Source organism: Triturus cristatus, chromosome 4_1, assembly GCF_964204655.1.
Source record: "Triturus cristatus chromosome 4_1, aTriCri1.1, whole genome shotgun sequence".
NCBI classification, from domain to species: Eukaryota; Metazoa; Chordata; class Amphibia; order Caudata; family Salamandridae; genus Triturus; species Triturus cristatus.
In genome coordinates this window covers 1,036,825,111-1,036,840,420 of record NC_140585.1, presented here as the reverse complement: position 1 = coordinate 1,036,840,420, position 15,310 = coordinate 1,036,825,111, and the positions used below count along the sequence as shown (strand labels likewise).

General features: G+C 40.1%; 1 protein-coding gene across 6 annotated transcripts in view; it reads right to left on the bottom strand.

The window, feature by feature from the left end:
- Nucleotides 1-9,953: 9,953 nt before the first annotated feature.
- Nucleotides 9,954-15,310, bottom strand: part of PLXNB2 (plexin B2) — a 774,339-nt gene continuing 768,982 nt past the window's right edge. For all 6 annotated transcript variants that reach the window (XM_085653971.1, XM_085653975.1, XM_085653972.1 and 3 more), the window contains one exon: nt 9,954-10,590. In XM_085653971.1, the coding sequence (XP_085510097.1) occupies nt 10,486-10,590 (105 nt within the window). In that variant the 3' untranslated portion in view covers nt 9,954-10,485. The remainder of the gene's footprint in view (nt 10,591-15,310) is intronic.

Below are 15,310 nucleotides of genomic sequence, written 5' to 3'. Positions count from 1 at the left end.
CTTCCCTTTGTTTGGTTCTCTTTCCTTCCTATATTCCTTTCTTTCTACTCTTCCTTTCCTTCTCCTTCCTTCATGTCTCTCATTTTCTCGATTCCTTCACATTCCACCTCTTCTAACTCTCCTTCCCTTACTGCCTCTTTTTTGTCCCTCTATTCTTCCTCCCTCCTTTCATTCTTTAATTATTCCCTTCTTTCCACCAACTTTTTCATACTTTCTACTTTATCTTCTTCCCAAGTTTTTCTTCTTTCTCGCCTTTGTTTCACCCCCTTTTCTCTTTCTTGTTTATTGTTCTTTAGAGGTACTTAAATTCTTAATGCAATCTCTATTGTGTTTCTCATCTTTGCCTCAGAGGTATGCTTATGGGAATGGGGATGCTGCAGTAGTATGTTTATTTGTAGAGCACTATGAAGTGTGCATGTACTTATTCTTAATATTAAATTGTTACGGCAGTGCCAGATTTCTAGACATCAAATGGATTTTAGAATATTTATCCAGAAAATGTAAGTCTTTTTGGTTATATCTCACATAATAATGATAGTGTCTTCTCATGTATTGCATGACTAAGAGACCACAAAATCATTAAGACACCTCTCACAATCTGTTCCCGATAGATCTCCTGAATAAGTGGTGTGTGCACTGGGTGCTCTAGGAGCAGTGTTTAAGTATATTCATCATTTTTGGGTTGTTATTTAAACCATAAATTAGGGGGGAGCTCGGTTGTTTTTTGCGGATCAAAATTAGCTCTCACTATTGAAAATGTTGGAGACCCCTGGTATTGAGAGACCTGTGATATCTAGAGTTTCCAAGAAGTCAGTGTCCCTGTTGAAATCAAAATCAACTACAGGCACTTATGATAATACAATCTTTTAACTTGACTCTAATAATTAAGTATAGAAGAGTTATACTGTATATTTGAAATTAAGCAGATCTGAGTTGTAGGAAATGGCAATCTTTACCCCCAGATATTTGCCTGAACTGTTTCTGCAGGCAGGTCAAACTTTGTACACTTTACCCCTGTTAACCATAGGTGCCTTTGCTCCTCTTTTTAACAGGATGAAATAAGCATATCCCCGATTGGCATATTTAACTAACCTATGACTCCTTAGTATATGGTATAAAGCCCTGGGTCTGAAAGTTAACTGTCACTTGTGGACTGCAGCACTTATTGTGCCACCCACTACAATGAACGTGCAAACATGACTGCAGGCCTATCATTTGTAATCTGGCTATTGCAGTTTTACACTGTAAATTTGGCCTGACAAAATAACCCCTTTAGATAGATCACAAATGTCCTTTTAAATAGGTCACCCTTAAGTAGGCTGTATTGCCTACAAGGCAGGGTGCATTGGTCCATGGTATTTGAAGGTAGCGCATGTAAACGTTTAAATTTAAACATGTCCTTACAGTGAAAGGGCCCCAAAAGCTATTTAAACTGTAGCAAGGGAGGCTGTTCCATAGGAAAACCCAGGGTTACATTGCTACATTTAATAATGCAAAATTCGGTAAGAAAACCGCAACAAATCTAATTTAAAGACATTTTAATAGTTATTCAAAATCCAATGTATTGGTAAAATCACACTTTAAACAGCTACTAAGGAAAAGGTTCTTTTAGAAAGTTACCTTTTCCCTGCCTAAAGCCTCCAGAGGCTCATTTGCATGAGCTCCAACTGTCCCCTGGCAGCTGAATAGCCCCCTTGATAAGGTCTGAAAACAGCTCCCAGTGCATGACACAGGCCTTGGGTGTGGGGGGTGGGGGGGAGGGTTATTCTCTTGACAGGATGGCAGGTGACCGGGAACTTGATTAAATTCCAAGATGCTTCTTCTGTCACAGGCAAATGTTAGCTGATTCCTGGGCAGGGCCATTCCTTTGTCACCTCAGACTAGACTGGATCCAAGCACTGTGAGCACCCTTTTGGGCATTACGGTGTCAAATTCTGCTAGAGTCTCCACTGTCTGGTTTCTGGCAACCCTCACTTTGTACTACCAGAATTCTGTCTCTGAGTTTATTGAGAATGCCAGGGCTGTTTCAAACTGGATTTTAGTGTTGATGCATGAGGACACTAAGATTACAATAGTACACTACCATGTACACCCCGAGACCTCAGAGCCTTACGTTTAGTGAGGCTGAAGACTTTCACCATCTTGAAAATGCCCCAAGTGGATAGGGTTCCCAAGCGGACAGGAACATTTACCCCATTGGTTAGGGCGTGCCTAGGAGTCTTTCCCACACACTGGCTTGTGCCAGACAAAAATATGGCCCATCCAGGCACCCTCTTCAGAATACTCTTGGACCTGTGGCTAAACAAAAGTGGCTGAACCTGTGGTCTAAGACCTGAGGAGAGTCTAGAAGACAGGACCAGCTCTCCCTCTAGTACCCAGGACAGAAATGTTGACTCCCATGGTCATAAGGCTGACTTCCTGTTTAACCTACAAGAAACCTTTTCCTGCAACTGCTTAGCTCACTATTGGCAACTGAACCTGGACCGGACCTTGCTGTTTGGCATCTGCCTGACACCATGAGTCTCTAAGTGCTTGCCTCCCCTGAAGTTCTGGGGGGCTTGATGAGTGCACTCCTGTGGTGGATAGGGACTTAAAGGACTAAAGTCAGATGTAAAATTTTATTACCAGGGTGAAAATGGTTGGTGTGTCCAACCCACGCTCCATTGTGGTCAGCGCCAAATTTGCGCCAAGGTCTCAGTCATCTATGACCATTGACGGTCATTGGCACTTTATGCTTGTTGGAACTATTCTTACTTAAAACTTTAAACATTCATATCTCTGGTTCCCCTTATTGGATTGTTGTTGTTTGTGTCATTTTGTTTATTAAAGTTTACTCTAGTTTTCTAACTCAAATTTTATTTTGATTGTGTTGCATTTCAACAGTATTACTCTTTGGTACTGCATAACCACTTTACACGGTGCCCCACATTAGGCCTGTCTGCTTTATGCCATAGATACCAAGGTTAAGCTCAGGTTAATATAGTGAATTTGAATGTTCACACTGACAAGGGTTGTGCTTGTTCCGTAAGGAGGGTAGTCGTCATCCAAATATGAATCCAGTTTCTTACTTGGGTACAGTGTGTGGTTTCATGAACATCGAGAAGAAATGGTCACATAGTTCCATGTCAGAAAAACTAGGATTTCATTTCTGTAAATTTAGAGTAGAGATATGCTCCTGAGGCTTAGCAAGGCTGACACTTTACTATTTTCAGATTTTCGTCCAAATTTGATAACCCTAGAGTTTAAAAAACAATATAGCCAAGAGGTGCCATGATGCTCAATAAAACTTAGGAGGATTTGACTGCCAACAAATCTGGTCGTAGAGGATGCCAACAAGGCAGGTCATAACTGCGTTAGTTTTTGTCTGAGGTGCAGTTTGTTAGCAACATACAAAATAAGATTGCACTGTTCTTTAGCTTTCAAGGTCACATAAGTAGAATTTACTGATAAAAAGGTGACCATGCTGCAAGTTAATTCACAAAATCAATTATTTCAGACAATGTCAAAGCCAAGGGAAGAACAGAACCGTGTTGGCTCTGATTAAAGAGGCAAAGCAGCTTATTAAAAAAAAGATATGTTGTCAATGACTATTACTTTCTTAAATGCTATCAGATTTATCAATCACAACTTTGCATTTATACATTTTGATTTTTTTTCAGTGCATTGTTGCAACTTGGGCTGCTCTTCATTAGTAGACTGTCTTGAACAGGAAGTAACAGGAAGTGAGATCAGAGAAGTAAAAGCAATAGAATGCTCATATCTATTATAGTAAAAAAGTAGAAAGTAGAAGATGGCAATTTTAAGTTCTGCCTTTAGCAGAGACCTTTAAATTATACTTACATTTTATATACTTACAGGCTATTTCAGCCAATCCTCTTCATCCATTGGTCTCTTGTTTCGTCATTCACATTTTTGCTCTGCTCACTACAGCATGGGGCAGCCCACTTCAGCCACTGGTTAATTTCACAATGAGTGCCAGCATTCTGACCTTTTACAAGGATCACATCAGCACACAATGTAGTTGCCTTTAAATCCAGGGAATATGATGGCAATAAGGCCCAAAACGTATTTGTGCCTTTAGCCAATGTTTATTTTGTTTATACTGGAGAGGGCTGGCCCTCAACAATAAAGTTAAAAAAAACAAAAAACGCTGCAATAAAAGCTAAAATGCTGGCGGCTAACACTAGACCTGCTGGCCTTACCAATGCTTGTTTTATTTACTATCTATCAACAAGTACGTGCAATTCTTAGTTTGCACATTAATGATGCCCAATCACTTACTGCTTCACTGGTTTAAGACAATTCCCAAACTAGATCGCACACCAAGTAAGAACATTATACAAGAGTTTAAAAAAAAAAAAACATACAAAGTTGAGTTTTTCATTGGGAAATTCAACACAAGTTTCAACATTAGCAAATGAAATTTTTGTGAAAACTACATGCTTTCTTTAAATACTGTAGATTAGGTTAAAAAAAGGGTTGGAACAAGCAATTTTGTCTGTCAATGGGAGTGAAAGAGCGTCACATCACAAGAAACAACCACGAAACAGGAAAATAAAGATTTTATTTCTGTTCATTTACAAAACGCCTTCTTCTATAGCACTTTACAGATACCGTAAAGTAAGGTACAACAAGGTTATGCAAAAGACAGTTACATATTTTAGGTAGATGATGAAGAATAAACAGTCTAGGAAACAATTTTTAGGATGGCACAAGAACCACATAGTGCAGCGCAAAGGTGATGGGGACACGGTGATGTGGTTTCAAAGAAAACCAGACACTAATTCAAACATAAAAACAAGTATGCCAAAACAACGATATTATGCCAGATAATCCACAGAGATGAGTAATGAGGAAAATAAAGGTCATTTTACTACTTGTGCATGCGAGCTGGGTTCAGGAACATCACAATGCATATCTACGAAACCGTTGGAAATATATACATGAATGGTCTTATTGGGCCATTAAATTAACGAAGATACTCAATGAATACTGGGCAGTTGTCCTAGAGGCCAATTGGTATAAAGTGCATTGGGAGCTCAAGTAAGGTGGGCTTCAGCACGTGTCTAGGACAATTGACATGGAGCATTTAGTGAGCTGACAAGTAAAATCAAAGAATACAGAAAAATGGTTAAAATGGTGGAAATAACAAACAAAGAATGGAAAAAGTGAAATGGAACCTCAACTACTGAGAGCTCTTGTGAACCGATGAAGTGAGGGAGACAGTTGCCAGGAAAAAAGATGGAAGCTTGCCATTTTTAGAGGCGGAGAGGAGTCATGGAATTTTCGGGTAGGCAATATTTACACAAAAGACATTCCAGGCTCAAAGGAAAATAATTCAATGTCATGGAGGAAGGATCAGGCCAAGTGTAAAACAAAGCTCAAAATGTCCAAACACATATTTCGATGACACAGGAGGTAGGAATGGGTTTTTTGGAGCATTTGATGCGTGGAAGCTGAACATGACAAGGATTATGTTGTGTCAAAGTGCGAAGTGTTAGCCAGGTGGGGAACGTGCCAGCAACGCCAAACTTAAATGGAGAGAACAAAGAAATAGTAAGGTGAGTGACCGCATGGAAAAACAAAGTATAAAGCTTTACAGACATTCCAATTTGGGCATATAGTACTGAGAAACTGGAAAAAGTGAACCTTCATCCCTTAAAAACAAGACACACAGCTCCTAACACATAATAGCTGGAGGACAAAGACTTGGCAGCTGTTAATGACTTCAATTGTTGTACATGAAAAAACAATGCTCTGGAGGCAAGGAAGGCAATGTCCAGAAATTAGGAAAGTCAAGAATGAAGTCACTGCAAAAAAGGAGCAAAACGGTACTACGACACATACAGCACTGTGATGACAAAAACAGGCACATTTTACAAACTAAATCGGGACATTTTAGTGTAATTCGATGAGAGATGCACAGTGTGTTACCTAAAACACAACAGAAACTGGAATAAATAGCAATATGAATTTCACAAATCCTGAGAGCTCAGGCATTGTATTAGCATTGTATAATTGTGCCACTAGAAATATGGGTTGTGCAAAATAATTTTTTCTTCCAAAAACACTTCCAAGAAGGGAAATATATGGAAAAAGATCCAGATACCATTACCACGACGTGAACCAATTTACTGTTGAAACTAACACCAGAGCATCCATTGCCCCCGCTTACACGTTCCTATCAGGCACAGTACCATACCCAGTTCCAATAAGTATACTATATAGGATTGATTTCTTATCCTTAAATTGCCCTCCTTGTAAGTAGATCATAAGCATTTTCTTCTGAACTCCGATTGTTCCTCAATTGCCAAATTGTATTAGTGGTTATGATTGGTTGTCCATAAAAGCTGCTGGATGACGTTTCTGTGGCTTTTTAAATTATAGTAAAGAGGAAGGAAGTAGATGCCACGTGAACCATGATGCTCCCACAACAAACTGAGCACTGTCTCTGTACATAGGTCTTTGCGAGCAGAGCCGCCTTGTTAAACAAAGGGCTCTGAGTGGAATCCAATGTGTACCGCATGGTGGAAACCTAGACAATAGGTCATACCTCAAACATATTTTACAATCCAAATTTGTAAGTTCCTTTAATATCAGCTCATGGAGTTGCAACACATGTCCCGTGGCACGCTGAAGCTCACAACTTGTAGACATAGTGGTATTTGTGACTAATTGTACAATACATTTTACACTGTAATTTACATTCCATTTATAGTAAGAAATTATTTGTTGCTGTCATCAAGACTGCTGTGTATGCAAATAAAAAACGTACCAGAAATTTCCAATACAAGATACTAAACATATTAAAATTTTACAAAACCGTGTCAAACAATAGTCTCGAGGAGCCACTTATTGTAAGAATTTGTTTGTACCAATGACTCAAAATTCAGTCAAGAACATAAATAAAATATGCATGATCTCTTGCTTTCTTTACAAAATCATTCAATATCAGACTCACATGAATTAGTACAGGTAAGGCACATTAGCATATATATATATATATTTATATAAAATAAAACACACAATACAAAGGTTGTATTATGTGGCAGGCTCAATCTGTTCGCAATATGAAGATCTATTCCTTTCTGAATCAGATTAAGAGGTGTTACAACACTTTTACACTTTGAGGGTAATTGAGAAGTAAGATCTCAAAGGAATGAGCTGTCGGACACTAACTAAATTATTACTTACCTGTAAGAATTGTTTTGCAGCCTAGACTCTTCTAAATTCACAAAATTGTGCATATTCCGCCATCTAGTGGTTGGAGTCGGAAAGTGCTTGGTATTTTTTTTTTTTGCGTTGGGAGGTTGCGAAACCTGATCCCTCTGGTGAGGCTACAACCCCCATCGTGTGTGTGCAGGCTCTCAGAGGAAAACATTTCAGCAGAAAAAAAGCACCCGTCCAGGAGTTCTGCAGTCTGGGTGAAACTTGGAAGCGACGATTTAATTACTGCCAGAACCGCCGCTGTGAAGATGACATGTTTTCCTATCGGCCAGGAGGCCGTCAATTATTTAATTGGAGGCATGAAGCCAAACAGACTTCAACCTGTGGGAAACTCTGAAATCTAAACAATGGCAAGGACGAGGGACAGAGAAGTGGCAAACATTGCACTTTGTTGGGAGACACAGAGGCCATGTAACTGACCTAGGACTGCTTGCACCAAGCCAGGACGTAAGTGACATCTGCACTTTCGTTTTTCTTCTATACAAGAGAAATTATGAATTGTCTATGAGAAACTTTAAAAACGAAGTGAACAAGTGAAAAACGAAATGTGCATTAAGCTCAAAGCAAGAAAAACAAACACTGACATGGCAGCCAGTGAACCTGATATTTAGATCAAGTATTTTGCAAGTCCTTCGTTGCTGGCTATGTCTCAGTGGTGCTCCAATGAAATCAACTTGGATGCTATTTAAATAAGTGCTGTGTTTTATGCCACGAGGAAAAGCACTGAAGAAGGCTGTGTGCCGAAATGCATTTGCTTGGTTAATAAATTCTATCAACTGTCCCGTGAGTGCTCCGCACCTGGTAGCTTTGATTTTTAACGTGATTTCGCCCTCACGCTGGCGAAAAAAAGCACCCGTCCAGGAGTTCTGCAGTCTGGGTGAGACTTGGAAGCGACGATATATATATATATATATATATATATATATATATATATATATATATATATATATCTCCCCTCTTTGATGTGCGTTATGTGGGGATATATTCAAATGTTTGAGATGTTTTAAGGGCTGTATATATTTTGGGTGCATACAAATGCAAAGCCTGAATCTTTTGGTTTTACTCTGCCCTTTATGGGTGTAATTTTACCAAGTGGAAGGTGCATGGCTCTATGTATTGGTCTACATGTAGGCCCAGCCCCTGTATTTCTGCGTGCAAGATTAAATGCTATTTGTTCTTGATTAACATAGCCTTTCCAAGTTAGAGTTTGTAGAGGCTCTGTAGGTAATGGTGCGAAACGGCGCGCATTTGTACCTTGTGGTACCAGGCACCTCTGTGATTTTGCCTGTTGCAATGCTGTGCAGCAAGATTGTAAAATCTTTGGAAGTGGCTGTATTCACTGGTAAATGTTTGCCTATTACCTGTGTTATTGAGCTATTTATTGCCCTATGTTTTGTAACTGTGTGTGCTATATTTTGAGGCTTATGTACAGCATAGCTGTGAAGCCTGCGTGAAATGCTTTGTCTTGTACTGCTTCCGCGAAAAAGCTTTGCAGTGAATTATTATAGCCAGGTGTTTTAGTAACTGCTAAATGTTGCCATATGGTTGCTATATGTGATATAGCAAGGTTTTGGGATTTTTCAGAGAAAAACCCCCTTACAATAAATTTTGGCCTTTGGGAAGGTGAGGATGAAAAAACGTAATGAAGTGCTTTAATTTATGTACGCCTTTATTGAGAAACTAAAACCCCCTTTAGCAAGGCCGTTCAGGAATGCGCTTCCCGGAGATAAGGCCCTGATTTATGATGCCTCAGAGGGCGACATGAAGGCCTCGTGTTCGGCGGGAACAGGGGAGTTTTATGGCCTTTACAGTGGAATGATAGAAGCCTCCTTGATCCTATGTATATTAGGGAGGGGGCCAGGGCCCGTGTTGAGAATTGTGCTACGTGCAAACCAAAAGGTTTGGCTTTGCCGCTAGTTAAAACTGGGTCTCTGGTGCTTTTTATAAATGTTTGTTATGCCCACTAGGTAGGTAGATAGGGAATTAAGCACCCTGCTTTGCTGGCAAACGTTTAAAGAGTTTTACATTTTCTCTTTAAGTAAAACTACGCCCTTTACCTTTAAGTGTAGGTCACGATTGAGCTAAGTTCTAGCTGTGTCTGAAAATGAAGTAAAGACTGGGAAATAATCCCTTCCCATGAAGCCTTTTGATTATTTGTGCGTTTGAAATGCAGTGCCAAAACCCTACATGCGTACCAACACGGTGCTGTAAATACAGGTAGGTTCGACCGACTAGTATATATTCCGAATATATATATATATATATACATATATATATATATTTTTTTTTAATAAATGCGGCTTACATTTTTAAAGTCCTGCGCTTGTGCGTGGAGCATTTCATCAGTCATGATGCTATCATACATTCAAGAGGAAATTCTTACCGCGTTTGTGGATGAGGTATTCGCTCTGTGCAGAGCATCCCCTTAACAGTCTGTGGACAGTTTTGTAAAAGGCAACGAAAAATGTACTTGCCCCGCGGCATGAGGAATAATGTGAGCAGCGCCAAACAAGCTGCTTTGCTCAAGATTAACCCCTCATGCAACTCTGTTATTACCACCTATCTCCTTGGAGTTTCTGGTGGGCCGCCTCTGTTTGCATGCGTCTGCTGCTGTCTTTTCACCGAAGTCTTCGGGGCACCTCCGATCTCCATGGCGGAAAAAATCATCTGAGAGCCTGCACACACACGATGGAGGTTGTAGCCTCACCAGAGGGATCAGGTTTCACAACCTCCCAAAGCAAAAAAAAAATAAAAAAAATACAAAGCACTTTCCGACTCCAACCACTAGATGGCGGCATATGCACAATTTTGTGAATCTAGAAGACGTCTATGCTGCAAAACAATCATATCTGGTTATTGCAACACAAAAAGGAAACCCAGGCGACACAGCTGTACCTTCAAATGTGCTGTTGCTATGTTTTCTTTGTACAAATATTGCTGGAGTGTAGAGGATGCTAAAGTAGCTTTTTGTGCACTTGCATAATTCTAAAAATGATGATGCGCTACTTTATTTTATCATCTATACTCTTTTCCTCCCCTCTTCCTTCAAAGTTCATTTCTACACAAGACATGATTTCAAGTAGAGGCATAATTTACAATAAAACCTGTACATTGAGATGCCGATATTAAAACAAGGAATAATTCGCATTAAAAAAAAATGGCATTGTGCATTTAAAAATATAACACTTTTTTTCCTTATCGAGGAAGAAGAGTTTTCAGCATCTACGCTCTCAGATTTCTTTATTGCCACTTTCTAAATCAAAGGTCCGTTACTTTATTCTCCAACGCTGCTGCGATCTGTTGTAAACGGTAGGCCAACTGCATTCGTTGGGCGGCCGGATCCTCTTCTAGTGCACTTATGATCTGAAGTAGAAAAAAAATTACCAGTATGAAATGTGAAAAAGCCCGTTCTATTTGAGATTTAACTGAGCCATCCCCTCACACGACATCCTACCATTCATGGCCTACATTGCAGAATCTTCTATCTCCTCTAAACACCTAGGAACCTTTAGATGCAAAATCCAAAGCTTAGGAACCTTAAGAGGAAAGGTTCAAGACACTTCATTATATGGAGACGCTCAAGGATCAGGTAACAAATGATATGGAAATTCCACTGTCTCATTGCCCAGTTTTACACCAGGAAGTGAACCATAAGCTCAAAATGCTTTTTTCCCTGACAGACACAAGTCACACCGGTTGATGGTCTTTGCCTTATGCTATCATACACCTTTTGCAGAGGCAAAGTGCCACTGAAAGGACTGAACATATTTTCCTGGTGGCGGATAGCCACAAAGGCAAGCCGTCTTGGACATCAGAGTTAAAAGTGATTAGAAGAGGAGCGTCTCTCCAAAATGTTCTAAAAAGGAACGTAAATCTTACTATTTAGACTTTTATACACCATCACATGGTCACCTTACAGGCACCAACTCATTCATTGGTTAGTTCACATTTCTTAAATGAGCTTGTATACCTCAATTAATCGCACAAAGTAACTTAAAAAGGATAACAGAAATGTGAGAACTTTAACATCCGACATTAAGACGCAAATCTTTACTTCCATGTGATGTTTCAGTATGCAGCACAAGCTAGAAGCTAGAGTAATAAAATACATATCAAAAAGGTTTCAGCGTGGGAAATTTACTGCTGTAAAAAAAAAAAAAAAAAAGTTCTTCTCTTGATTATACTGTGATCGATGGTCGTGTGCAAGAAAGCAGCGTTCTTTCAGTATTTTAATTGGCAGTTTGGCACTTAAAGGACACATTAGGTAGATATGTCATTCTTAAGGGAAGAGGAAGCGAGAGGTATGGTAAGTCACTTGATAGTAAACCACTCGAATCAGTCTACAAATGACCACTTCAAGTTTTTATGAAAGCAACCGTTCTGGATAACGCACAACAAGGTAGTGGTGTGGACAACAATGGTATGTGCATATTAATACCAAGATTAACTGTATGCACATGTTTCTTCTCTGTTTTATGTTCGTGTCTAACTCACTGACTTCAAAAGTGGCTATTTTGGGACAACTTAAGGGTGTCTCCCATCTCAAACGCTCTATGTGCATCTAATTACCTGCAGCACTGTACCCGTGTGTCTCACTTCATGTGTACCACGTGTTAAAATGACTGATCCTCCCTGCCGGTGTTAGAAAATGTGACTCAGAGTCCTGTAGCCTGGCTTGCAAATCCTATACAAGGGCTACAGGCAATTGAACCATGGGCTGGTGAATGGGTTCCATTGTTTTGGCAACATAGCGCTTGCGATGAAATTTCTGCGCATAATATGCATTATCATAGTCCTCTTCCTGGCATTTGACTTGAGATAGACTATGTGTTGGGCCAAACAATCCATCATCGTCATCCGACTCCTCTAAATGAGTACTTGGAGGTAAAATTGATACAAGAGAAGGATCCTGCAGAAAAAGCCTCGTCCACGGCGTTGTCGACGAGAACATAGATGGTGTTAACTTAGGCATAATGATTAAAGTGGAAGGTCTCTTAAATTTTGGAGACATCGACGAGACTCTCGCCGACGGTGGATGTGAAGATGGTTTAGTTGTTGAGGAAATGGGAAGGATCGTCGACGATGCCGTCAATTCCAATGACAGATGCTGCCGCCGTTGTCGTAGACGAGGTGGTAGTCAGAGGAAGTGTTGGTAGTCGGCAGTGAGGTAACCTTCTTCGACTGTAAGAGCAGCATCTGTGACGCTGTTGCCGATGAGGCAGGCTTTGTCAAGGGCAAAGCTTTGGTCAACTATGGATGTTTCATCGATGGTGTAACCTTAATCAACGTGGGTTCAGTCAACGACTGAGAAGAAATGTCTGAAGGTGATTTTTGCGTTGTTGATTATGTGGATTTTATGGAAATCCTTTGACAGCAATGAGTCTGAAGAGGATTTCCCAGGTTTCAAGACAGCTGGTGTTGAAGGGTCAGATTTAACCACAGAAGGAAATGACTGCTTTCCTTTTTGTGATGATGCTTAGTGGTGAGACTTTTTGGAAGCCTTTCTATGGCCCTCAGGAGACCCTTGATCTGTCTCTCTTTTTAGGTTTTCCCCACAGAGGTGTGAACTGTGTCCTCGTCCTCAGATACCACATCAGATTTGGTTTTTATTTTTTTTGACCAAATTAACAGCCTTCCCTCTCTGTCCTTGAGGGTTTTGGTTGAGACGGTCAAGCAGATTTTACAGCCTTTGACCTTATATAGGCAATACATTCAGTTCTTGTGGGGTCGTCAATAGGAAACCTCTTCTTACCACAAGATCTAAATGACCTGAAGAGTCCTTTTTTTTTTTAATGAATCAGACATGTTAAAGAGATGATAAAACTGAGCAGAGCTCAGGGAGACCCCCATCACACGATGTGCAGTAGAACATCTGAGGGACTGAGCCTCTCTTGGGAGTGTTCTAAAGGCGGCTGTCACCTGATTGATTATAGTTTGGTTCTTTTTACGAAATGACAAGGATAGGCTATTGCACTGATTTCTTATTGCATTGAGGTCTATGGTTGTATGTGGTTTACTACTTTTATAATGATACTGTAGGACTCCCACCTCATCAACTGTGATGATTCAAGCAAGTGAATCCATGAAAGATACCAATACTGGGTAACTGCAGTTACAGGTAACTAACACATTTTCTGAAAGCAAGGAAAAACCATTCCCACAAAATGTAGCCACAAAAAAGATGGAATTGCTAAACAATTAGAAGTGCCCTGAATGAAGAAGCAAACTAAGAGTAAAAAATATAGATGTGGCAAGGGGTGTGGGCTGAGAGCAGACAGAGGGTTTAAAGCACTGTCAAACAGATGCACTTGCTGGAAGCGGTTTGTAGTGTGGGTGGGCATGGTGATGGGGGTGGTAGGTCAGAAAGTTATTGTACCCCCTCCTTCCCAAATATGTACGTTAATTTTTACACTTCCTCATAGCAGATTTATTGTAGTGAATCGTATAGAATTAAGACTGCTTCAAATTAAGTGGATTATTTTTCTCGGAATTAAATAAAGCCATGGGAAGTGCTCATGTAGCTCGCTAGTGAAGGGACAACAGCCCCCTCCCAGCCAGCAAAGCAGTAAACATAGTCAGATACCTTAATTTTATAGAACAAAAACTGGTGTCTATTTAAAGGGACCTCAAGTTAGTGTGCATAAGAGCAAACCTAAAATTAAGACAGCACGGGGAAGTGAAATAAACACTTGGGAAAATACCAAATGTAAAATTATTTCTTGCAGAAATTTCTAAGAGGAGGGTGTAACTGTCAGATGTGAGCGACATGCTCTTAGCAGTGAATGAACAGAAACCTTCTACGCTAGTTTGATTAAAGTATCCATTGCTGGAGAACCTTATTTTGTTCACATGTTTAAATATACAAGTATGCAGAAGCAGACATTTCTAGATCAATCCTTGTGGCTTACCATGAAATTCAATTTTAATGACATTCTAATTTAAACCTACTAACCAATGTGCTTTCTTTCTGAATTGGTGAAAGACCTTTTTGCACATAACTCTCTTCCCTTCCTAACTTGCTGCTGAGTTTAGAATTAATACTACAAGACAAAGGTAGGCACTGAGGTGCCACCAACAAGCCAAAAGGCCTTTCGAAGCTTTACAATGTGGTTTCGTTGCCTGCAAAGGGAGAACCAAAATGTGAAAATATTTATGAGCACTGAATACATTTTTGCCCCGGCCCTTGCTGTGATTTTCAGGACTGTCCTCTCGTGCTCTACCGTCCTAGAGGCAAGCACCCTACCTGCTGAAAATTGGGTGACCACAGTGACGTAACGAAACTTGAGGGGGCCCCCCTGCGAAGCACATGGAGGGCCACCCCCCGGTGGCCCAGCCCACCACCTACCACTTTGCCCTACCACCCAGAAATCTAGTATATTTTGATTTGAAACCTCCAACATTTAAATGAAATGCCTCTATATTGCCTTTCTCTAAGTTCTAATGAGAAAGTGGGAAACACTCTTAACATACAAGGTATGTCATTTGTAACAATACTGTCAAAAGCAGATTATTTAACTGAGGCAGCAATCAGAACAATGCCATAGTTCTAAAGCTGGTAATTGCCCCCGAGAGATTCGAGAGTAATTTCACTGTCTGTCATCGCGTGACAACCAGTATCGTTCGTCACCTCCCTTAAACCGACCCACACATTGTTGATGTCCTTGTGTGTCAAACTGTACTTTGTGCTGCATTAGGGCATTTCAGGTAGACCTATTGTGACATGTTCAATAAATACAAATTTATTATAAAAACTTCTATGTGAAGGGCGAAATAATCAGTAAAACATATCTTTTGTTAGTGGAACAGTAAAAATGTCTATTTATGTCACATAACCCAAACTAAGTTACAGATTGGCACTTTAAAAAGTTCATTTTTATTCATCTCATAGTACCTCACGTCGTGAATCTCATTTATTCACATATTTTTATTCATCTCATGATAAGTTTATTCACCTTGCGATATTTTTATTCATCTCGTGGTATGGCCCTCATTATATCCACCCCTAAAGGGTTAACAGCTTAGTCAGCCTTGCCAGGATTCGGAGGAGGAAGAGCTTGCTGGGATGATGGGAGAAAGGGAGATC